General features: G+C 36.9%; 1 protein-coding gene across 21 annotated transcripts in view; it reads left to right on the forward strand.

The window, feature by feature from the left end:
• Positions 1 to 23784, forward strand: part of SLC8A1 (solute carrier family 8 member A1) — a 352695-nt gene that overhangs the window by 253574 nt on the left and 75337 nt on the right. For 7 of the 21 annotated variants that reach the window (XM_063616881.1, XM_063616877.1, XM_063616879.1 and 4 more), the window contains 3 exons: positions 19206 to 19309; positions 21778 to 21798; positions 22220 to 22237. In XM_063616881.1, coding sequence (XP_063472951.1) covers positions 19206 to 19309; positions 21778 to 21798; positions 22220 to 22237 — 143 coding nt within the window. Of the gene's footprint in view, positions 1 to 10889; positions 10979 to 18567; positions 18675 to 19205; positions 19310 to 21777; positions 21799 to 22219; positions 22238 to 22340; positions 22356 to 23784 lie in introns of all 21 variants that reach the window. The other 14 variants (XM_063616878.1, XM_063616880.1, XM_063616890.1 and 11 more) reach the window with 8 other exon arrangements.

Consider the following 23784-nt stretch of genomic DNA (forward strand, 5'->3'; position numbering starts at 1 on the left):
CTGATGTGTGCGATATGAACAGGGGCATTTCCATGACATCTTCTAATGGAAAATTATACAGGTTACAGAACAAATCGATCTACCATAAAGAACACCCCCTCTGCAGAATATGTTATAGACTTAGTAATTCTGTGAGATAATAAATGGACTTTTACCACTAATCAATGCGCTGAGAGCAGACTTGATAGAAAATTTATCTCTTAAAATACAGTGTGAAGAATCCACAAGAGCCACAAAGAACTACCTTTTGCTTTCATCCCCTGAATATGACACCTGATCAATCTAAGAAAGCGTCATGGAAAAGTGTAAATTTCATGAGCGGTTTAAATGTGGGGAGTGAGACAGATAACGAAAGAAAAGGGCTATTTTTTTAAGGCCCTTAATGATATTTGCTGCTAAGTCTCTTAACCTGGGAGTGGGAGCAAGTCTAGTAGAATATTTCCCTAACACCAATTGATGGATCATTGCATTCGATGTATTAGGAGAGCTTTTCAGCACTATAGATTCCCCCTGCTCACCTTTCATCTACACAGGCAGAGGCTCTGATTCGATGGTAAGGACAAGGAATCTTTGTTTCTAAAGCTTCACAGGAAATTCAAGTGGCCAGCTGGATCTCAGGACCCACTGGTCTAATATTATGTTCCTTCCATAAAACTGAGGACCTCACAAGGTCAGAGGCTCATTTCTCAAGGTGAAATGAGCCTTGTATTTACTGAGAATTCACTTCTTAAGTTTTAATGCATGCTTGAGGTTTCTCAGGACACCTTCTCTGGAAAGTCACCACTCACTACAACTGCCCCCACCATAAGTCATTTCATTCACCTCCTCTTTTGTATTAAAACTCTTTGAGCGTACCACCACCAACATTACAACTTGAACATTTTTCCTTGTCCCCCCTCAAATCACAACACAAGTCAGCTATTTGGAGACTATTTCTAATAGTCTCCTCCCAGCCCAAACTGTGACCTTTTCCCCCGCCCCATAAAGTTGTTAGTCTCCTGATTTTTAAATATTAGCACTTCCTCCTTCAAGTTGAAAGACATCCTACCCTAAGCTTCAAGGACCCTAACATTTCTCAGCCTTCCTGTAACCCGTCTCCGTCTCCCTTTCTCCCCACCTCCCTTTACTGTTTTACACTCTTACCAGTGATATTATTACAGTATTGGATTTTGCATTTCTTTGATTTTTCTTTTAAGGTCACTCCTTTGGAAAAAAGTCTATTAGCTCACATCGATGCCTTCAATTACCACTTCAGAATGCATGACAAATATATAGAGAGTCTTGCCATCCAGATACTTCATCTTCACTCCAGAGCTGTTATGTACAAATATGCTACTAATACACATTCTATAAGACATTTCCCATCATGACTTGGATTAAATACATCAAGATAAGAATTTATTATCTTCTCCCCACAAGATTCCTTAACCTCCCATATTATTATCTTTCTCCCGTGTTCAGACCCTTGCAAACACTATTTACTTAAATAATTAATAGAAGTTATAGATAATCATAAAGAAAGATATAGTCATACAGAAGAGATTTGAGAGGAAGCAGGTAGAAAGTTTCAATTTTTCTCCAAATTCTTTCTCAGCTTCATTCCTTTCCTCCAGTTCTCCACAAGTCTGGACTGATCCCAACCAATTTTCTCAGCCCCACTCCACCGTGACCTTAAGCAGGAGGAACTTCACAAGCCCAAGCCTAGCTCTCCTCTGAGCCTCGGCATCCCAATAAGCTTGTTGATCATCGGTCTCTGAACTATTCTCCAGTTCCAAAAGTCCAGTCTTTCATTTACCAGATACTTTACTATCAAATTTCTGCATATCACACGTGTTCTTCCAGACACTCAGAAACAAAAGCAGTAAACTACTAGATTCCTGAAATCTGCCTGAAAGTCGTATTTGATTTTCTAACTGGTTTCTGCTTCCCTGTGTTGATTTCAAGACTTCAGTTCATCCTAAACGAAGGCACATTCTTCTTGTGATCAGTCCCTTTGGAGAACAGATAATGACAGAACTCTGCTACACGATGCTATGAGCAGCCGTCTGTCTTGTTTTATCCTCCATTCTATATCACTCAGTTGCATGCTTTCTTGCCCATCTCACCCAGTGGTTTACCTGGCTTCTATATAATCTAGATTTCCATATTTTCTGGGTTCTGTGTTTTGTTTCTTCGGAATGGACCTTCCATCTTTGGTGGCTTTGTATAGACTCCCTGATATCCTACTCCCTGCACTACTCCAGCGGGCAGGTTGAGTTCCAGTCTTGGCCTCTTCCAGTCTGTCTCATCCCATTTTGCGGTCCTAGGATATGACATAACTGCTGCTACCAAACCCTTGCTATCACCTTTGCTTTTAACCTCTCTCTGCTCCTATCTGCTTAACACAAAGAAGGGCAAGGAACTGGTGTTATTAATTTTATTAATGCCTCCAATCTTTTTAGACCTCATTTGCCTCCAATATTAAGTGGCTATTTCTCATCATAAAACTCAAGACATTTTATTCTATCTCTATCTTTCAATTTCTCTTTCCTTCTCCATCTCATTTTCTTGGCGCGCACACACACACACACACACACACACACACACACACATTGCTTACTGAGTAACCTGAGTCATTTTTCTTAGTGATTGCTCACTGTTATCAGAAGAATGATATCCTTTTACCCTTTCCCACACCTCAACTTGTAAATTTTCATTTCATTATAGCATCTTGGTTGTAATTCTCTCACCAGTCCTCCTGCCCATACTGTAGAAGATAGTAATCTTACACATACTGTAATGTGATAGTAATTTTCCATGTAAATCATTAACCTGAGACCTTAGTTTTTGCTAATTTCCTTTAAAAACTTAACATATATGCCCAGATATCATTTTGTCATAAGGCTTGCCAAACTTACTCATGGTTGATAAAAATAAAATGAAATATGTGCTCAGATCTGAATTTATGGTAGATAGATTTTCTTTTCATGAAAATCAGGTCAGTTTTACAATCTCATGATGTTTTCTCTAGCACAATTCATATTTTACTACCTCCATCGTGCTACAAGAAATTGATCTTGGCAGAGGAATTCAGAGAAAGCATTTCATGCAATTTCAACTTGTTTTCTGTAACCCACAGACAAGTTTTCAGGAAGGAGAAATTTCAGAAAAGAAATTAAAGCAACTTTTCTTTATTTATTCAGCTTTCACAGATCTAGACTGGAGATAGGGGGCCAGACACTTCTTTAAAGTATGCTGCTGGAGGGGTACCTGGCTAATTATTCAGACAGGGACTTTAGGCTCTGCCAGTCCAGGAGATAATATCTTCTCCACATCTGCTTCCCTGCCTCCTCTCCTTCACTACAATGCAAGCTTTATTCTAGAGTTAGTGATTGTACTAAAAGTTAAATTGGATAATAGCAGTCCATAATCAAAAAGGCCCATTGGCTCCTTCTTATAAAATTATGCCCACGTGATTTAGCATTTCTCCTGTCTCCAACCTCTCTTTCTTGACTCATCTCCCATCAACCCTCTACCACTTACATGTGCACACCATAAACATAAGTCAGATAGAACCTGATGCTTCTTAAACATGCCATGCCTTTCCAAGTCTCTTTATTTCCCCACCCACTGTGCTCACACAGCACAGAGCCCATACTTACAATTAACACACATGGAGGTGCATAATCTTTGGTTTACACGCCTATCGCTTCTCTGTCAATTCGTACTCCTCTTTTTATCCCCAACGCCTAATGTGGGCCTGCCACAAAACTTGGATACTCAGTAAAGGTTTGTGGAATGGCTGAATGGAATAACATATTGCAGGAATCTAAAACGTGGCTGATAAATTCATCTTGCCCTTCCTCATGATGTCCAAGTCATGAGCTTGAATCACCTACACACCATTCATTTTGCTTACTGTCAGGTGAGATCAACATTAAGAACCCTATCTTTTTATCTAAAACATATGTGAGCTGCCTTTTTTTAAGAAATGTAAGATACCTTGATTGATTGGCACAAACTCAAGTACAGACAGTGAGTCAAACAAAACCATTTATTATGCAAACACTATGTGCCAGCACCGTGCTCACTCTCACAGGGAATGCTGTCCTATCCCGTGGCGGCAGGGTTACTGTTGAATACAGACAGTACTGCCTGAAGAATTGACATTCTTAGGGGGTCTGAAGACCCAGGACTGTATTTCCATGGATTCTCTTCTGTTCCATTACCAGTCTCACCAACCTTTGAATCTCTATCTCAGGAAGTCTAACTTTGTGAAAGCAATTTAATTAAATCTATTAAGAGGATTTTGATGATTCTACAAACTCAAAGATAACTCAATAAAAAAAAAATTCAGGACCAACAAATATTACACCAAGACAGCAAGTTAATATGTAGGGGAAAATCCATAATAATCTTCTAAAGGTTTCCTGGTCTAAATAATACAAAAACTAAAACTGTATATTTTATTGAATAGGATTTATTCATTATACATAGACCCGCCCCTGAGATGCACTGCAAAGCTTTCCCATATTTCTCCATTTGCTTTAGTGTTCTATATAAGTTAAACTTAATTCCACCATGATTAAAGTTAATGTAAATGTTAAAATTCAATAAGAAATTATCATAAATATTTAATAAAGTATTTATTCATGTTCTAGCAGTCAATTGTATCTGCTGCTACGATTTCGAAAGGCTTTAGTTATATACATGTAAAAAAACCTCTAAAAGGAGATCCATGGATAGGTGTCAGATAGCATTGCTTTTTCATTCACACAGAAAACTCTTATTTTCCAAAATGAATATTATAATATTCATATTAATGCCCCAAATATATTTTCGAATTACAGCTGAGGAAGCTTTAGCTTACTAGAAAGATTGTTGGAATCAAGAAATCTAAGTTTGCTCAGTTGCAAGAATGAGATTAAGTTAGATGATAATAATGAAAGCACATGTGAAAATGCTTAAAGTGGAAAAATCTCTTATATAAATTATTTTATTTGTTTTCCATATTAACCTTGTGGGTTACATATAATTTGTCTTATTTTATATTTAAATTGAAATATGAAGTGACTAAATAATGCTGCTAAAAGCTATAACTCTATTGCAAATGCAAATCTAGATCCCATAGGTCCTCTCTACCTACATGGTTCTCTGAACAAAAGCACAGACTTCCTACAAAATTTACAAACTAATAAAAATCCTCAAAACAACAACCTTTCCCTATAAGATTATGTCTGGGTCAAAAGCTGAAACAGGGGTGAAGATTCGCTTTTTTGAGCCCTAACTGAACTACACATGATCCATAATAAAATTTTTAAAAATTTTCAAAGCTTACTTAGAGATTTTCCTCTACAATCAATGTGCACATTAAATGTAGCTCATCAGAAGCCTGTAATTAATCCAGGAACTGCTCACCAAGTACTTTCTCACTGTTTGGTCCACTGGTTCAATTTTGTTAAACAGTGTCATTATTTGCATTTTGCAAACCTGCTCTGGTTCTATAAAGTCTAACTGGGGAAACTTCCATCACAAACAAGAAACAAAAAAGGGAAAGAAAGCAAAACACATTTTTAGTTTAAACCCAATAAAGTCTGTTCTGGTTTTGGTTAATTTTGATTTTAAGCTTTAAATTGCAAGTACCAGTAAATAGCTAAATTGTCTTGCTGATTTTATCTTGTGATGCTTACCTATAAAGTGTTTGGATCCCTTCTATCAAGAATATGAGCTCCAAAATGATAACTGATGTGTTTTTAAGCCAAATGAAATACCCAGAAAAGATTTAAACATTCAAATAAGTGCTATAGTGAAAAGTTCGGTGAGAGTCCACAGTTAGTGGGTACATCACTGGACCTTGCAAGGAGTATGAAAGTAGCAGCAGAAAGCGGAAAACAGGAGGCGTATCAATGCCCTTGATATTTTGTTGGTAGTGACTTTTACTTTGTAGTTTATACTATATTTAATTTTTACTTGTTTGGGATTAGACATTCAAGGAGTATTTCACCATATAGAGGCACACTACTCACCATGCCTACAAGCTTACCACATTGTTGTAAAGCCAGTTCTTTTCACAATTACCCCCTTTTGAATTAGAAAATGAATATTCCTTTAAAAGTGCAAATAGATTTTCTAAGAGGAAAACACACACACACACACACACACACACACACAACACAGTTATTGACCACGTCTAGTGGTAGAGAGGGGCTGCATACCATGACTGTGTTTGAAGAAGAAAGAAAAGTGGAGAGAAGGGCAACTGCTAAGTGTGATGCCCAGAAGACTTGGGAATAATAATAAGACTAGGGCTTGATTTTGATTGACTATTATTTTACCTGTACTCTTTATGTAGTGTTTCTGTGGATGTTGTAGTTTTGTTTCAGGTCAAAGATCTTTCAGGCCATGCTTCAACACAGCCATCCTTACTAAAGGAAGTATTTGTTTCCATTGCATGAGCCATTGAATTTATAAGGCATCCCTCAGCATGACGGACAATGATGAAATGGTACTGAGTTACCAAAGAAAATCATGCATTTCTTTCTGTTATCAGCATCAGTTTTTACTTAATTAAAAAGAGAGGAGAAAAAGAAAAGTTTTCTAGGAGAGTGGTGAATTAGATTTTAGAAGCATCGAGAAGAAAAACACTAGGATAATGGCAGAATAAACAAATAACAGATGTGGATTCGGAGTCTGAAGATGAGTTTTAATCCTAATTCTGGCATCCACTAGCTTTGAGGCATTGGTTAATTTCACTGAGTCTCAGTTTGCGTATGTGTATAATGAGAAGTGAACAGGGAGATTTCTGTGATTAAGGATTGAGAGATTGTGCTTCCAGATTGAAAAGTGGAGGGCTTGGGAAGATGAGGGCTGAAGTTTAGTGGAAAATAACTAATGCTATTTTGATGACAAACTTGGGAATGGGTGATTAGCAGAAGGGCGCTAAGAAGCATGGCATTTGCGAGTAATTTAGCATGAAGAATTTTTTGTTACAGAACAAACAAGATGCTTAGCGAGGTAGCCAGAATGGCCTTCTAGGGAAACAGCATTGGCAGATGAATCCTGAAAACTTTTCCAGCAAAACCAGCCAAAAGGTTAGTAATGACCAAGGAGAGAATTTCTCCTTTTAAAAATGTATGTGAAAATTTTCCATACGGCAGAATTCAGACAAGAACTTCCATACAAGCCAATAGAAAGAAAAGATTGGGGAACGTTACCTTCTACATTAAAGAGTCCAGGGTAGGGCCCATGTGAGCAGGATTGTAGGGAAAATAAACTTTGGCCTCTAAAAGAGCCAAGCCCAAGTAGCTCATCCGTAGAAAAACATCAAAAATTCATAATATTCTTGGCAATTTCACTAAAAGCTAAAACCAAACATTTTAAAATGTTAATTTCTAGTGATAGGATTATGGGTGACGTTTTCTTCATTTCTGCATTTCTCAAATTTTCAACAATTAGCAAGTATTACTTTAATGTGCAGGAAAATGGGCCAGGCACGAGGGCTCACGCCTGTAATCCCAGCACTTTGGGAGGCTAAGGTGGGTGGGATTACTTGAGTTCGAGACCAGCCTGGCCAACAAGGTGAAACTCTGTCTCTACTAAAAATACAAAAATTATTCGGGTGTGGTGGCATGCGTCTGTAGTCCCAGCTACTCAGGAGGCTGAGGCAAGAGAATCACTTGAATCTGAGAGGCAGAGGTTACAGTGAGCCGAGATTGCACCACTGCACTACAGACTGGGCGACAGAGCGAGACTCTGGCTCAATAATAAAAATAATAATCTGCAGGAAAATGCTTTGAAAGAATATACATTATCCTAAAGCAATCCACATTGTATTTAGTCAGAAAGAACCCATGGAATATAAACTTGCTAATATGGACTATTATTCCTTCTGGCAATTTATGATGTTTCATATAGACAAGGACAGAACTCTATTTAGAATCAAGTTTCGTTTTTTCCAGGTTATCAGGAAAAGCAACAGCCAAAGGGATACACCAAACTTTGATTTAAAAAAAGAAATGTGGTATTGACTTCTACTAGTCTACCCCTTGATATTAGTAAATTAGCTTTACTAATACCTAAGGTCCTATTCTCTTGTCTCCTAATCTAATGTGAAATAGCAATAAAATATTAGACATAAAATTAAAATGTGAAATTTAAAAATCAGCACCAATTCACTAATTATTGGTTTCTTTTAGCCAAGTTCAAGAAAATATCTGGCATCCATCTTGAAGAATATTTTACAAGAGTACATGCAGACAGAGAATGATTTGCCACTGTGCATTTGGTGGCCAGGGACACAGAGAGGGAAGGAGGGAAAACAGAGAAAGAGAATATGAATTTTAAAACTTAAGAAAGCCCAGCTCATTCCCTGGTGTTCTTATTTTAAAGCTGACCTCTTTCTGACAGAGATGCTTTCAGCATATTCTAGCTGCTGTCCTATAACATTCCAGAGTGAAGTCCTTCCAGTGTTTTCCTTGACACTTTTTACTTTGAAAAAAGAAATGTAACATGGGAAGAAAGACCAAAGGTAGAAATAATCTCTGGAACGAGTCTGACGACCTTCCAGGAATGTTTAAAATGTTCAGGATGAAGAGAGCTTTTGAAAAGGATGGGCAACCAGCAGTCTGAAATCCAGCAGCATCAATTTCATTGTCATTCTAAATTCCCATTATAGGCAGTAGCAAATGGAGAACCGATCTTTCTAAAACTGAACCAAACAAAGATGTCGATGTGTTTCATTTCTAGAAAAGATGCTCTTTGCCACAAACCATTTTGAACATTACCTTAAACTTTGAACATTTTGTTAAAATATTAGTTTCTAGAGAATCTGCATTCAAGGAGTACAATTCTCAGGTTATAGAAAAATAGGTAGTCTTATAAGAATGTTAATAAGTTTTACGATGCCAAGAATCTGCCATCATTTTGTTAAATGTGACCCTCTCATAGAATTTGCACAATGCCAATATTTTTAAACAATAAAAAATGAATTTGCATCTGTTTTGCCATATTTCAACATGGTACCCTATGCTTGATCCACTTTAATTTTCACTGAGCAGAGAAATGGTCTCAGCAGGCATGTGTAGGTAACAGACCCCAGGTCCTTATTGCTTTACCCTCCTTAAGGCTGAAGTTTATTAACTGCAGAAGAGTAAGGCAATGGTAAGGTATGCATTGTATATATCACAAAATTATGGTCAATTTTTAATACACCCATGTAATTTTGTCTTAGTAAACTTACCTGATCTTCTCTGAAATCTACCATAATAGCATAGGACATTGTGGGGATACTAGACTGACTAGCCTGTTATTTATTAAAAACAATAACCATGGATCCCTGTAGTATCTCTTTCAAGTGGTCAAACAGAATGTCTTCTAGGGACAGAAAAGTAGCTCATATATTTGTTTTTTGGAAACTAACACTGACAATTGATTGCTAAAAACATAGACTAAAGAATTAAATTTATTCTATTTTGCATTTGACAAAATGAATTGGTTGCCATTAAGTTTCCATAGTTGGCAGAGGAAAATAAAATAGGGCAAGGTTATGTTAGAAAACCCCAACTCCAGAGCTCTCTAAAGCTCCCTTGGTCTCCCTGGGAACAGCAGGATTTTAGCTGTCGCTGTCTCTTGCTCTGCTTGAAGCAATGATTTCAATAACCATTTGACAATACCAAAAGATCAGGGCACAGACGCCAAGGCCTCCTGGAGAATTACTTTGGTTTAGCTACTTTAGCAACTCTTGTCCGTGGAGTCTATTTAAATTACAGAATAGCAGCACCATTATTTGTCAGGCTAGGCTTCATAGCAGGAGCTCCAGGAAAAGCATGACTTCAGATCCCTGTGTGTATCCAGCTATTGGTGAGTGAGAACCTGGCAGAGCTGTGCTCCCTGCATTCTTCAGTTTCGGATTCTGGACTTGGATGCCCCATTATATGGGATTTGATCCAAAGTTATATATGAGAGTGGATTTGAGGGTATTGCTTATTACTCCATTGAATATTTCCTGACCCACAACTCTACCATCTGCCAATTGCTCCTTTAAGTAACTGGGTAAACAGGCAGGTAAGAACTGCAAAATGAGCCACTCCTTTTCAACTAATAACAATAACAGTACCTAACATTTCATTAGCTCTTTACAAAATAATTTTTGCCTGCAATATATTATTTAATCTTTGTAATAACCTGTGAATTTCATTATCCATATTTGATAAATGATGATAACCATTATTTGATCATCACAACACTGTGAACATCATAATCACTGTGAAGTAAGTTCTATTATCCTCATTTGATAGATTACAACATTGATGTTTAGGAAGATGTCAGAAGTGACCCAAATACCTTGGCTAGAAAGTAGCAGAGCCAAGTTACACACCTGGGTAATGTGAGTTCTGGATTAATTCTCTCCAGATTTCGAGAAAGGAAACAATAGATTTAAGTCATGATTAAGTCCTGTTTCTATGACTATCCCCCCAAATGAATCCATGCCCAAAATATCTCACCAGTAATCTAAAAATGATGTAAAAATATTAGTAGAAATAATATGAATAGCGACCTGTCCTTATTCCATTTGAAATGTTTACTAGATGGAGGAGTTGGTTTGGGTCACTACAGAAAATGATAATAAATGCATGGATCTTCTCTGACTGCTCCTTCCTTTCCCTAACCTCAAATCACTAAGCAACTCACCAATCAACTTTTGAAAGGAAAAAAGGCTTAAAAATGCACCAGGAATTTAAACCAAGTGATACAAACGCAACCCATGGCAAGCTCATCATCTCCTGTAGGTAGAAAGAAATAAATGCCAACAAAAGAACTAGAGGATGCCCAAGGTGATATGAACAGAGCTATTGACTTTGCAAAGGCAGCAGGCCCCCTTATGATTATAATCATTTCCTTTGCTTTTACAGTAAACACAATGCAAGAAAAGCTGCTTCTGACATTTTCATAATACCTTATATATTGGGGAAAAGAAAGGAGCCAAGGAAGCCAGCCTGAGGTAACAGCCACCAGAACTGCTTAGTGTGTCAAAGTACAACCTAGTCCTTGATCCTGGAGGGGGCAACCGGCATTCTGTGCAAAATCCTGAGGAAAGGAATAGGGTACAGACAGACACAGCAGTGGCACTTAGCTTTAATGTAAATGAAAACTGTGTAAACCACAGTTTTCCATTTGGCTGTACTAGCAAAATTTGAAACTCCTTACTGAAAACTCCAAACATTCTGACAACCTTTTCTCACCCAAGGAAACAGGCTTTTCTGAAGACTAGAATTTAGCCTAAAGCTTATTTTTTTAAATACTAGCTTTATCAAGACATAGTTTACATAACATAGGATTCAACCATTTAAAATATACAATTCATTGGGTTTTTGTATGTCCTCAGAATTGTGCAACCATCACTACAATCAATTTTAGAACATTTTCATTATTCCAAAATGAAATCCCATACCCATCAGCAGTCACCAACTCCCTCCACCCCGCCCGGCCTTTTATCTCCAAGTCCCCAGCTCCAGGCAATCACTAATCCGCTTTCTGTCTCTAGATTTGCCTATTCTGGACTTTTCCTATAAATGTAATCACACAACATGTAGCCTTTTGTGTCTGGGTTCTTTCACTTAGAATGATGTTCTCAGGGTTCATCCATGTCGTAGCATGTATCACTACCTCATTCCTTTTTATTGCAAAATAATATTCCCCTGTGTGGATATACCACATATTATTTATCCATTTATCAGTTGATGAACATAAATTGTTTCCACTTCTTGGCTATTATGAATAATGCTGCAATGAAAATTCGTGCACAAGTTTTTGTGTGAATACGTTTTTAATTCTCTTTGGCATATAGTGGAATTGCTGCTTCACATGGTAATTCTATTTTTAAACTTTTGAGGACTTCTCCAAAGTGGCTGCATTATTCTACATGCCTACTAGCAGTGTACGAGGGTTCCAGTTTCTCTACATTGTCACCAAGACTTGTTATTGTCTGTCTTTTTTATCATAGTCATCCTAGTGGGTGTGACATGGTATCTCCCTGTTGCTTTGATTTGCATTTCCCTGATAGCTAATTATGTGGAGCATGTTTTTATGTACTTATTGGCCATTTGTTTATCTTCTGTGGAGAAATGCCATTCAGATCCTTTGCCCATCTTATTTTCTTTCTTTTCCTTTTTGTTTTTTGTTTTTTTTGTTTTTTTGGTTAGTTTGTCTTTGTAAGCTGTAGGAGGAGTTTATCCTGAAGCTTTTAACATCAAGTGTACTGTGGATCAAATTTCAAACTCCTTGTGGTCAGAGAAGTTGCCAGGTTCATGTGTGGTCAGTCCTGGGTCAGGTCTTTCTGGAGTCTGGGAGTGTGATGGCTTACATGTGGGAAAGTTCCGGTTCCCGACATGGCCCTTCATTGACATGGCTCAGAGGCTCTGTGGCAGGGACATGAGGCATTACTGTCTTCTGCGGCAATTGAAATGCTTAGTTTCTCTACTTTCCAGATATAATCACTGTCGTGTAAAAACATATCACCAGAGCTCCCATCACTTTCTTGAGAAGGAAATCACTGTGCATGAGTGTAAACACTGATGCCTGAATACTAAAGGTGTTTTCTCACCTATACTATTAAGGTTGCCTGCAGAGACCATTATTTCCTGAGAGGGGAATACAACTTTAAGTACATTTTATAATCCAGAAAAAAGCAGGAGTAAAAGATAAAACAAAATGATTTTCCCATGTTTCCACCTACCTTGCTAATTAGATCTAAAATTTAGTTTTGACTATTACTGTCTCACAATTCTATATATTCTTTATTTTATGTATATTATTATTTAATGTATTCTTTTAAAGCAAGCCCTGGCTGCATATTAGAAGCACCTAAAAAACTTTTAATGTTTAAACATTTTTATTGATTGATTGATTGAGACAGTGTCTCGCTCTGTCTCGCAGTTCTGGAGTGCAGTGGCATGATCACATCTCACTGCAGCCTCAACTTCCTGGGCTCAAGCCATCCTCCCACCTCAGCCTCCCATGTAGCTGGGGTGCAAGCAAGCACCACCATGCCCATCTGGGTTTTTTTTGCATGTGTGTTGTTTTTTTGATTTTTCATAGAAACAGGATCTCACTTTGTTGCCCAGGCTGCTCTAAAACTCCTGGACTCAAGCTATCCTCCCACCTCGATCTCTCAAAGTGCTAGGATTACAGGCATGAGCCACTGCACTTATCCAAAAACTTTTTAAATCTATATTCATGCTGGGCTCCCACAAGCAGAATTTGATTTAACTGATCTGGAGTGGGTTTAGGCATTTCTAGGTTGCAAAATCCCACAGGTGACTCTAATATGCAGCTGGGTCCAAAACACAAGCCCAACTATTACCAGCCTATTGGTTTATCATCTAACTTAATAACAAGAACCCATTGTCCACTCTAGATTGGTGCCTCTCAGATTTCAACATACATAAGAGTCATCTGGGGATCTTGTTAAAATGCAGATTCTGTGGGCCTGGATGGAGCCTATGATTCTGCAATTCTAACAAGTCTCCACTTTAGGTGAGGCTGATGCTGAGACTGCCGGTTGACTATTCAGTCCTCAGAGTTGGTGAGCCATTACATGCTCATGGCTCTTTTTAATTAAACCTTTATCTCCTCAATGATTTAACTTTTTAAAGAAGCCATCATGGACTATAACATGTGCTGCAGTCCTTTTAAAAACAGAATTGAAATTCTATCATTGTTCATACAGTCATTCTTTGTCAATGTAAAGATGAAACAGTAAAACTCGATATTAACTTGAAGTAATGATCTAGATCCTTTAAAGTGGCCATAAAAATACTGCACAGTTGAATGAATAAGGGACCTAGTGGCTGATTTTGAGTCATATGATTGAAAGGGTTTGGTTCCTGAAGCCAGTTACAGGAGACTCACTTTGTGACCTTGGAAGTTACCAACTTCTCTGAGAGTCATTGTTTTCTCTGTCAATTGCAGGTAGTAGGAATTACTTCTAGGGCTGTTATGAAGATCTATGAATTAAGAAATGCAAAAAGCCTATCATTCCACTGGCCTCTGAGTATGTCTAAGGAGAGGGTAAATCTTAAAAGACAAAAAGCAACTGTAAGCATCTAAATATGTGAAATCCTCACTGAAATCTTTTGTGTAAGGATCTAAAATGGAGGAGTCTCTTCTCTTTAATCCTCTATTTCATCCTTTCCTGATCTTCTCCCAACATCAAGGGCAGTCTTAAAGAAAAGAAACCACAGAAGGACAAATTGAGGCTTAAGTTGAAAAAGAGACTGTGGTACCACTTTGGCTTAACAAGGAGAAACTAAAATATATTTTGAAGAGACTTTCTTTTTCAACCCTCATTAATAAAGCCACATCTTTCTTTCTTTTCTGACTGTCTGCCTAAGTCAAAACCAGATATAAAAACTCCTTGGTTGTCTGTTTGAAGATGTTCAGGTCCTTTGAGACACATAAGATAAGAGAGAGAGAGAGACTGGGAAGTAAAGTATAGATGTTGGTTCGGTATCATCAAATAAAAGGCACTGCAAACTTCAAAAGGAATGATCTGTATTTTTCCACTGAATAAATCGATCTTTCTTAACCGAATGTTTTTTTTTTCTTTTTTTTAGAAATAGAACCAAAATGTACTTCCATAAAAATTTTGGCCATATTAAGAAATATTTTAATGCTATCGTAAGATTTGTAACTGCTTTGCTAGTTTCCAGAAACTACAGTTTTTATAGTATACTGCTCAAATTTGAAAAGTTGTAAAAAAGAAGTGAGTTTTCCTGTCTTTATAATAGTTGAAAGTTGCGTGATACCAGTTTTTCTATTCTTTATCAGTGCAGTAAAAATGCAAGAATTATATTTGGATGAAGGACTGTGTCTACCCAACAGTTCCAGTCTTGTTTTTGTTAACCTGTCTATTTAAAGAAAAGAAGTAGCAACAGCTACGTTTCCCGTTGGTAAACAGAACAGAACAGCCAAAATGGATGTGTGTTCTCAGGGAGCTGGAGTCCTTGTGACAGTGCAGAAGTCCTGAGGACATGGGATTGATGTGGCAATGGGGCCAACTGGAGGACATTCGAGGTTCCGTCAGTCCTTGAGATTCTTTGTACTGCAGAACTGTGAGGAACATGCTTCTGCTGATTGATTATCAAGCCAAAATAACCGACATCTTCACCAAACCAACCCCATCTCACATACTATCCCCTGTGAATGAAGAAGTGGTAGCAGTATCTTTCATGCATTAGGCTCTGGAAAGTGAGAAGGAGACATCCCAAGGATGTTTTCCTTTAAAAATTACATTGGTTTATTTCACCTCAGCCACCTTTGCTAAGGGGAGAAATTGTTCTGTTCTGAAGCAAAAGGTGAACATTACCAGTGCCTTCTGATTTTTGCCTCTGTTGATTTAAAGGGCTAATTCATAAGGACTGACTTCATCCTGCCACTTTAGATCCACTGAAATGTCCTTTAATAATCAAGTTTCCTATTAATAGCTTTACTGTGCAAGAGGAGTGAAATTAATACATAATTTAGTGGCTCTTCCTGTCAGGAGCATTATTGATTCTATTACTAATGATTTTGAAATGATATGCCATTATGCAAATTCCATCTGTCTTAGATGTCTTTGCCAGGCACCTACAAAAGTACTTTTTTCTTTTTCTTCATCTTTGATTTTTCCAGTACCATAGTTAACAAGTACTTCAAAATTTTCTAAGAATTGTGATTCTATGAATAGGGATATGCTAGTGATAAATCATAAATACTTATTTTATATGCAAACAAATTGTGTGGAGCTATGTAACTGTGTTTCCCACACTCATCAGCTACTTACAGTATAGAAAATAGGCCGGGTGTGGTGGCTCACCCCTGTAATCCCAACACTTTGGGAGGCTAAGGCAGGTGGATCGCCTGAGGTCAGGAGTTCTAGACCAGCCTGGCCAACATGGTGAAACCCTGTCTCTACGAAAAATACAAAAATTAGCTGGGCATGGTGGTGGGCGTCTGTAATCCCAGCTACTCAGGAGGCTGAGGCAGGGGAATCGCTTGAACCTGGGAGGTGGAGGTTGCAGTAAGCCGAGATCACACCATTGCACTGCAGCCTGGGCAACAAGAGCGAGACTCCATCTCAACGAAAAAAGAAAAAGAAAGAAAATAAAGCCATTAGAGGATTTAAATATTTATAATATCCACTAAGGATTAGAAACAATATGTTGTTTGGTGATTTATTTGTGAATAAGTTGCTTTGCAAACATGAAACAGGTACCTTTTCTACACAAACATTCACCCTATTAGCAAGGCTACTTCTACTATCCCCACTGTGCTTTATTTCTATAATCCAATAAAATATGTGATGAGATGCAGGGTGGGTTGCAAATACAAGATGGAGAAATATAATGTCAGATGTTTTTAAGTAATTCTAACAAGAATATTGCAACATGACTCTCACAATGAGGGGTTTCAGTTTGATGTACCCTACAATGAAGCATCTTGATAATGGATGTTGGGCCATCAAGTCCAGAGAACAGTAGCGTGGCCCTATTATTGTCCATCAACACTTTCCTACCCTTGGTCTCACCATGCTGTTTGTTTTTGTAGAAATGTATGACTAAAGTTTAAGATTGCAAGACTGTGAGATGGAAATTAATACCCAAAATGCATAAGTTTTGTTGACAAAGAGGACAGACATTTGGCAGTTTTGTGTAGGGCAAATTTGATCTATTTTACAACATCAAATTCAGTTCTAATTATCAAATAATCATTCCTTACATCCGTCCTCCTGTGCCTTCTCTAATATTTTATATTTTTTGGATATTAGGGAAAAATTAAATATTCCAGTTTAGTCATAGCAGAATAATTGTTTATACTAAATAAAGATGCAAATTTAAAAAATTCTAAAAGTCAGGAAGGAGCTGTTTACGGTATACATGTAACTGGACATTATCATACTGTTGGTAGTTTTGTAAATACCTAACAACTCTTTAAAAGTTGATTGTGGCTTTAGTCACTTATAGCTGTTCATCTAGTGTGTTCATCTTTCAGTATTTGAGGACAGAAATGAGATAGAAAGGAGTTTCATGAGCTGCAGCTTTTTAGGAGTGAGAAATTGGAATGTGAGTATCATTCAAGAATGTTCTTTAGCTGAGGAACAGAGAGTACATTATTGGGTTTCAGGGAACCAGAACCAACCATTTGGTCTCAGGTCTACAATGCTAAAGCCAAAAAGCAAGACTTAAGCATTTGGCAATTAGGCGCTGGGAAATTCAGAGAATTGAAAGTAACTTCTACCTATGACCCCTTCGTATTAGGAAAGAAGACTGATATCTTTAGTATGCATAGATCTAATGAAACGTAATGGCTCGGATAAATAAAATAAAAACAAGATTATAAACCAATTTCCTTCCAGAAGACCTAAAAAACTCCACCAAAATTAAAGAATGGCCATGCTGTTAAGATTCCGTGTCTACAAACACTCATTGTTTCAAAAACATTGATCAGAATTGCTCTTGGCCAATGTTATTGGAAACATTTTTTCAAGACAAATCAGTGTTTAAGCGGCTTCTAGTAAGTTGTAGTATATGAAGTGTTTAAGTCCTTATTAATTAAAAGGTAACATTAGGTTGGTTTATTTTCAGAGTCATCAAGAATGCTTATGGAAAGTTGAGATCTGCATAATACTTGCATTTGTCCCACCTGCCTGTCAGTCACTCATAGCAATAGCACCATAAGGCAAGAACTGTTAAATGTTGGATTACAGGAAGAATTCTAATTAAAACACCTTGGTGTATTGGTGACGTTTGAAAGTAGTGTAAATGGCATGTTTCATAGAAAGTTAAAACTCAACTTTGGAAGAATGAAAATAACTACAACATCACGACTCCCACCTGCTGCCACCCCACTTTCAAAACAGCTGTTGTGAGGCCACAGCTTCCATCTTTAGAAAGACAAACAAAACATGAACAACTTCCTGCTGTGGTCTAGCTGGAGAATCTGACTAACCTGAATAAGAGTTTGATTCTAAGACATTGGGTGGGGTGAAATACTTTGACTATATTTTCTTTGTGATATTTTTATTCATTTATTATTTTAATAACAATTTATGATAAAAATATTATATTTGGAACTATAATAAAGCACAATGAAGGAAAAAAATGACCTGTAAGCCTATTGCTCAGAGATAACCTCTATTAATATCTTGATGGGATTTTTTGACTCGTTCTAAAGGAGTGAGTTCCAGGGCACAGCTTAGACAATCCAATGGTTAAGGCATTTACTAAATTAATGTGTTTTTCTTTTCTTATTATTGTGATCTGTGTTTTTCTGCTTTTCCTCCTTATGATGACAAACCGATTAGTACTGAATGCTATATTTTGCCTAAAATAATTCTGTGGCCCTGGGCAGGGGAGCTATGCATTGGGTGAAATCTCTGATCTTTCATACCTATCTGATACCCATTCTTGAAGAAAAAACTCACAGTACAGAAGTTTCTCGATTACTGTTTGTCTGAAAGTGCAGCTGGTTAACCTTGCTTTCCTCTTCTCTATGTTCCTTCTCTTCTCTTTCCTCTTCCCCTTGTTCGTCAATTTCTATTCTCTGTTTCAGCAAAACAATATCAGTCAAGGTAATTGATGATGAGGAGTATGAGAAAAACAAGACCTTCTTCCTTGAGATTGGAGAGCCCCGCCTGGTGGAGATGAGTGAGAAGAAAGGTGGGGGAGCTGCTCCAGGGCTGAGCCCAACAGCTTCTGCTGGCCTGTGCCACCCCTGGATGCCTGCACTCTTCAGAACATGACTTACAATGCACACATCCCTCTACCTATGTAACAGGGCACAGATCTCATGCTGAGCCACAGTGGGCGGGCCTGTAGCTACATCAGCCAGCGTTAGTTGCGCTGCACATTAACGTCTGAGAGATCAATTTTCAGGGCAGTCAATCAAGCATCCATTTCTGGGAAAGCTGCTGCAGATGCCATGCAATGCCATGCCAAAATACCCCAAAATGGGGTACCTACTGACTGCTAACTGAAGTGGGAATAATTGGTGAAAGTGATAAATTAGCAAAGAAAACTTGATGGGGGCCAGCCAAGAGTACCCAAGATGCCCTTTTACATACTTCAGGAGGCCCATGTGCTGCCAGTTCTCCCTCCATAACATCACAGTAACATTCAGCTTGGTGGACACCAAGAGCATGAGCGTGTGACTCCAACCATTTGTTTTGCCTTTGTCTTGTGTTCCCACAGGAAGATCATTACCATTAGAATATTTGACCGTGAGGAATATGAGAAAGAGTGCAGTTTCTCCCTTGTGCTTGAGGAACCAAAATGGATAAGAAGAGGAATGAAAGGTGTGAGAGTAAACAAAGACATACCAGCGAGAAATTGTACTCTTCTCTCTCCGTGTCTCCCTACTCTCACACTTAACTCTCTCCTCTTCCTCGGCTTCCAAGTACTATACTTCATTACCTTTGAAGCTTTAGCAGTTTCATTTCCCTTCCCTAATTCACAAGTGCAACAGGCAACGCCCACTCTCTTCAGGAAATGCCAACTAACCTTGATGGCAACCAGATTTAATAACACTGAAAGGGATTTCTGTAATTCAGAAATGATTATATAAAAGAATGTATTTAGCTTTTCACTACTCACGGTTTATTCTAAAATGTCACTCCAATTATTAAATCTCCCCTAAAATTTTAGTGATAAAGACTACTTAATACCTCATCAATCATACCTCAATAAAGCTGGAAAAAAGAAACTGCTTAATACCTATTAGTATTAGTGGATGACCCTAATGGCAACTAACAGGAAACTTCAGAATTCAAATAATTAGGCTTCTTTAGAGAACACAGTTTAAAAATATTTAATAAGAACAAAGATCCTTAAAGAGTAGTATTTTCAATATTCTAGTGCTCATTTTAGCATATTTTTATATCATCAAATACAACAGTTAAAAGGCACCATATCTATGAAACCAAAGTCTACCTAGCTTTATGCTTCAAAATCTCTTGATACTTACAGAATTAGTAAATTATTAACATATATAATAAAAAGAAAAAATAAAAGTAGTGTCCTTTATAACTAGATTTTGCTGATTTTGCATATATGGCATATATTTCATAGGAAAGACAGCAATCTTGTATCAGCTTTACAGAGGATTTTTTATTCTGAATTGTTCATAGGGCTTCATATAATTACCCTCTAATAGTGGCCATTTTAAAAGGAATTCTGGTGATTTACTTGTTGTGTAAAATGAGCAGACCACATATTAATAGCTTTTATTAATTGCATACAAACAATTGGTGAGAGCAGTATGATATAATGAGATGGGCCACTTTATAAGAAATTTATGCTTTTACAAGTAGAGGGAAAAATAAAATATATAGGACTAATTGCTATGTAGACATATAGGAAAATTTATCCCACGTTCGTCCCACGTTCGTGGCCTCACAGTCCATTGGTGGGAAAAAACACATATGTTTCTGTGTTAATCAAGTTCAAGATGGCAACAGGAGTCTTTGGAGTGATGGGAAAAGGAGCACTCAAGACCTGTTTTAATGTAGCCTATTTAATATGCTCCATAGATGGTAGACGGAAGAAAAAGAGACCAGAAAATTATGCTGATTTCTTACAAAGATGGGATCCAAAATGCCTCATTAACATACAGAAGGAAGCACTTTCTCCTAAATGTATTCCTCCAAAGAACTTTATCTCAAGGAGGAGCATCTTGGATTCTGCTCTTTCAATTGCCATTTTAGTAAAATATGCCCTCATGTAACAGCAAATTAAAATTCCTTAATAGCACTATCCAGTTTCATACCTGCCAAGTGGATTCTTGTCACTATTAATAAATTACGGACTTTTTTTAGAAAGTATCCTCTAATGCCACTATCATTAGAGAGAAAACTGGGCCCAAAAAAGTAACTGTAATATTCCCGTCTTCAACTCAGGAAAAATTTAATATATTTAGCAAGGTTGCTTTTACTAAAATAAAGTGCTACAGTACATTCTAGGCTTAAAGCACATAACCTGAAAGACAAATTATATATCCCCCCTCCCCCCAACCCAATGCCCTCTCAGTTTCCTGGGATGATATGTCCACTAGAAGGATTCTGGTTATCTAATAATGTACAGAAGTCACAGATAAGGACACTAATAGGTGTTAATTCCTGGGACTATTAAGCTGTAAGGATTTTAAAACATAAGCAATTCTTGGTGGACAAAATATCATCCAAATAGAACATCCCAAGATAGTGCTTTACCTTGGGCTAAACTTTCCTTCCAGGCAGGGAACCCAAAATGGAATTTCCCAGCATGTTTCACCTGTACTTACTGAATAAAAGGTGTGATACCTGAGTTCCTGGGTGATTTAAGACTTTCATATGTTGGACTGACCAAATCCCAGGCAATATTTAATGAGGAAGCCTCACTCATATCAAGTTAAGAATGAATTTCATACAATGTTTCTCCTGTATTTGGTAAACTAGATTTATATGCTAGGTATAAACATATATACTAGAAATGTCTTATTAAATGTAAAGAAATTATAAGGTGAAAAAAAAAGTATATATATATATATATACACACACACATATATATATATGTATGTATTCACACACATTTTCAGAAATTTCAGTTGGGATTGTTTATTCAGAAATATTCCCATCACTATATTTCTTTGGGGTATACGCATTTTTAGCAGTGGCTCCCTACCACTGTAATCAGATCTGCCTGGATTTCTTTCTGCTGATATTCCTCTTACTTTCATTATTCATCTGGTCTCTTATTCTGTGTTTGTCTTTGTCTGTTTCCTTCACAGCCCTGTTATTGAATGAGCTTGGTAAGCATTTCATTTCTTGCATTTCCTTTCCATTTTTCTAGATTATTTTCCATTTCCGTCAGGTGATATAGTAGCTCTGTGACTTTTACTTCTCTTGGCTTGCTAGCAAGATTGTTGTTCAGGGGCATTGACCTCATTTTGTCAAGCTCAAATAGTTTATATTGCATTTTTAATTTAGTACAACCTTTTAAAAAATCGGTGATTTCTTAGGTATACACAAGAATTAAATTTGTGCACATTAAATTTCATAATCTTAAAAGAATGATTAGTGATTCAGTCATGAATGTTTATCTAGTCTTCTTAATTGTAAATATAATTTGGCTAGTACCTTGGGTGGGTTGTCAGGCAGTCTGATGTCACTGGTATTTGTTATGTAGAGTGTCAAATTGTAACATTTGTTTTTTTTTTTTTTCTTTTTTAGGTGGCTTCACAATAACAGGTATGAATTTTTCAAGTCTAATGCTATCTAATTTTTACTGTCTGTTCTCACCAGATGTTATTACATTAAAAAAATTTCTCATTTTTATTTGCTTTTAATGAAGGAAAATACCTGTTTGGTAAGACTATTTTTTTAATGTTCCTTATTTTTCCCCAAATACCCTTAACCATCAATCCAAACCCACATCTTATGTAACTTGCATTAATATTTAACTGTGGCACATGGTGTGCTCTTGCTGGTTTTACACATTTAACGTTTTACAAATTAATAATGTGTGTGTGTTGTGTTTATAAGCTGTTCATATGGAAAAACTGTAACTGTTCATATTTTGACACTGATCAATTTACAAATGTTCACATAGTGCTAATGATGCACAGTTCCCTGATAGAGTCTCCAAAGAGCACTAGAATAAGGGGACACAATTGCTAGCCTCAGAGAAACATAGAAGCTGACATCCAAGATAGATCTGTGGTCCAAGCTCAGGATCCTAATAACACATAAATGCCATATTGAGAAAATACGCAAAAATACATGTTGAGGAAATACGTAAAAATACATCATTTTAACACATAAATTTTAATTCATAAATTATGTATGTCAATACATAATTTATAATACATAATATCATGTTGAGCAGAGCCTTCCCCTCATCCCACCACACTAATCTGAGGGTCTCTCTGGGGACTTAGGTTTTAGTATTGATAACATGGTAATGAGTAATATTTCTGCCACTTGAAGTATATTACAAAGTATTCTATAAAAACTCAAAATGTCAAAATTAAAAAGTTTCAAACATTTAAATTTAGAATGGTACTCAGCCTGTGTTGATTGCATTATTTAGCACAACTCTAAAACTATATTCTTGTGTACAAAACAAAGATATTTCCTTACAGCATCCTCTGTTGTCTCTAAATATCTTCTCACCCTTTTAGAGTCATCTGTGCACGTTGAGAGAGAGAGATAAATATTTAAACAGTAGGTCTGTCTGAAGCTGTAGGTTGAAGATATCTTTAATGGCCTACATTCTATATCAGTATGTGACATCTTCCAATATATTGTGCCAATATCAAAATTTTCCAATATATTGTGCAGATATCAAAATTTTGAAATCAGAGATCTGAACAAAAATATTTAGAAGGAAATAAACTTCAAATTTCTGATCATGAAAATACTATTTCGGGAATTGGGATGAACTTAATCCACTGTTAGTGTAAACTCATGAACAAGCAATTCCAATGTGATTCTGTCCGAAGTAGAATTTTCTAAATGTGTGCAGTTTCATATGGGCTATTTCACATGGAGTGTTGCTCTCCACTGCTTCTCTCTAGACATGGCATTTAATGACAAAATGATTCATAGACTCTGAGAGACACAGAAGTTGAAAGGGATTAAAAATGTTAAACAAGACAAGTCTTCGTGTTGGATTTCTTAAATCTGATTCATCTGAAGCTCTTTTGGGTCAGATCTCCCCAGTCGTGCACTACTAAAGGTTATTTTTTAAATCAAGTGCAGGAATTTATACTCCTTTTTTTAAACTTTTATCTCCT

Source organism: Symphalangus syndactylus, chromosome 14 (genome assembly GCF_028878055.3).
Source record: "Symphalangus syndactylus isolate Jambi chromosome 14, NHGRI_mSymSyn1-v2.1_pri, whole genome shotgun sequence".
Classification (NCBI taxonomy): Eukaryota; Metazoa; Chordata; class Mammalia; order Primates; family Hylobatidae; genus Symphalangus; species Symphalangus syndactylus.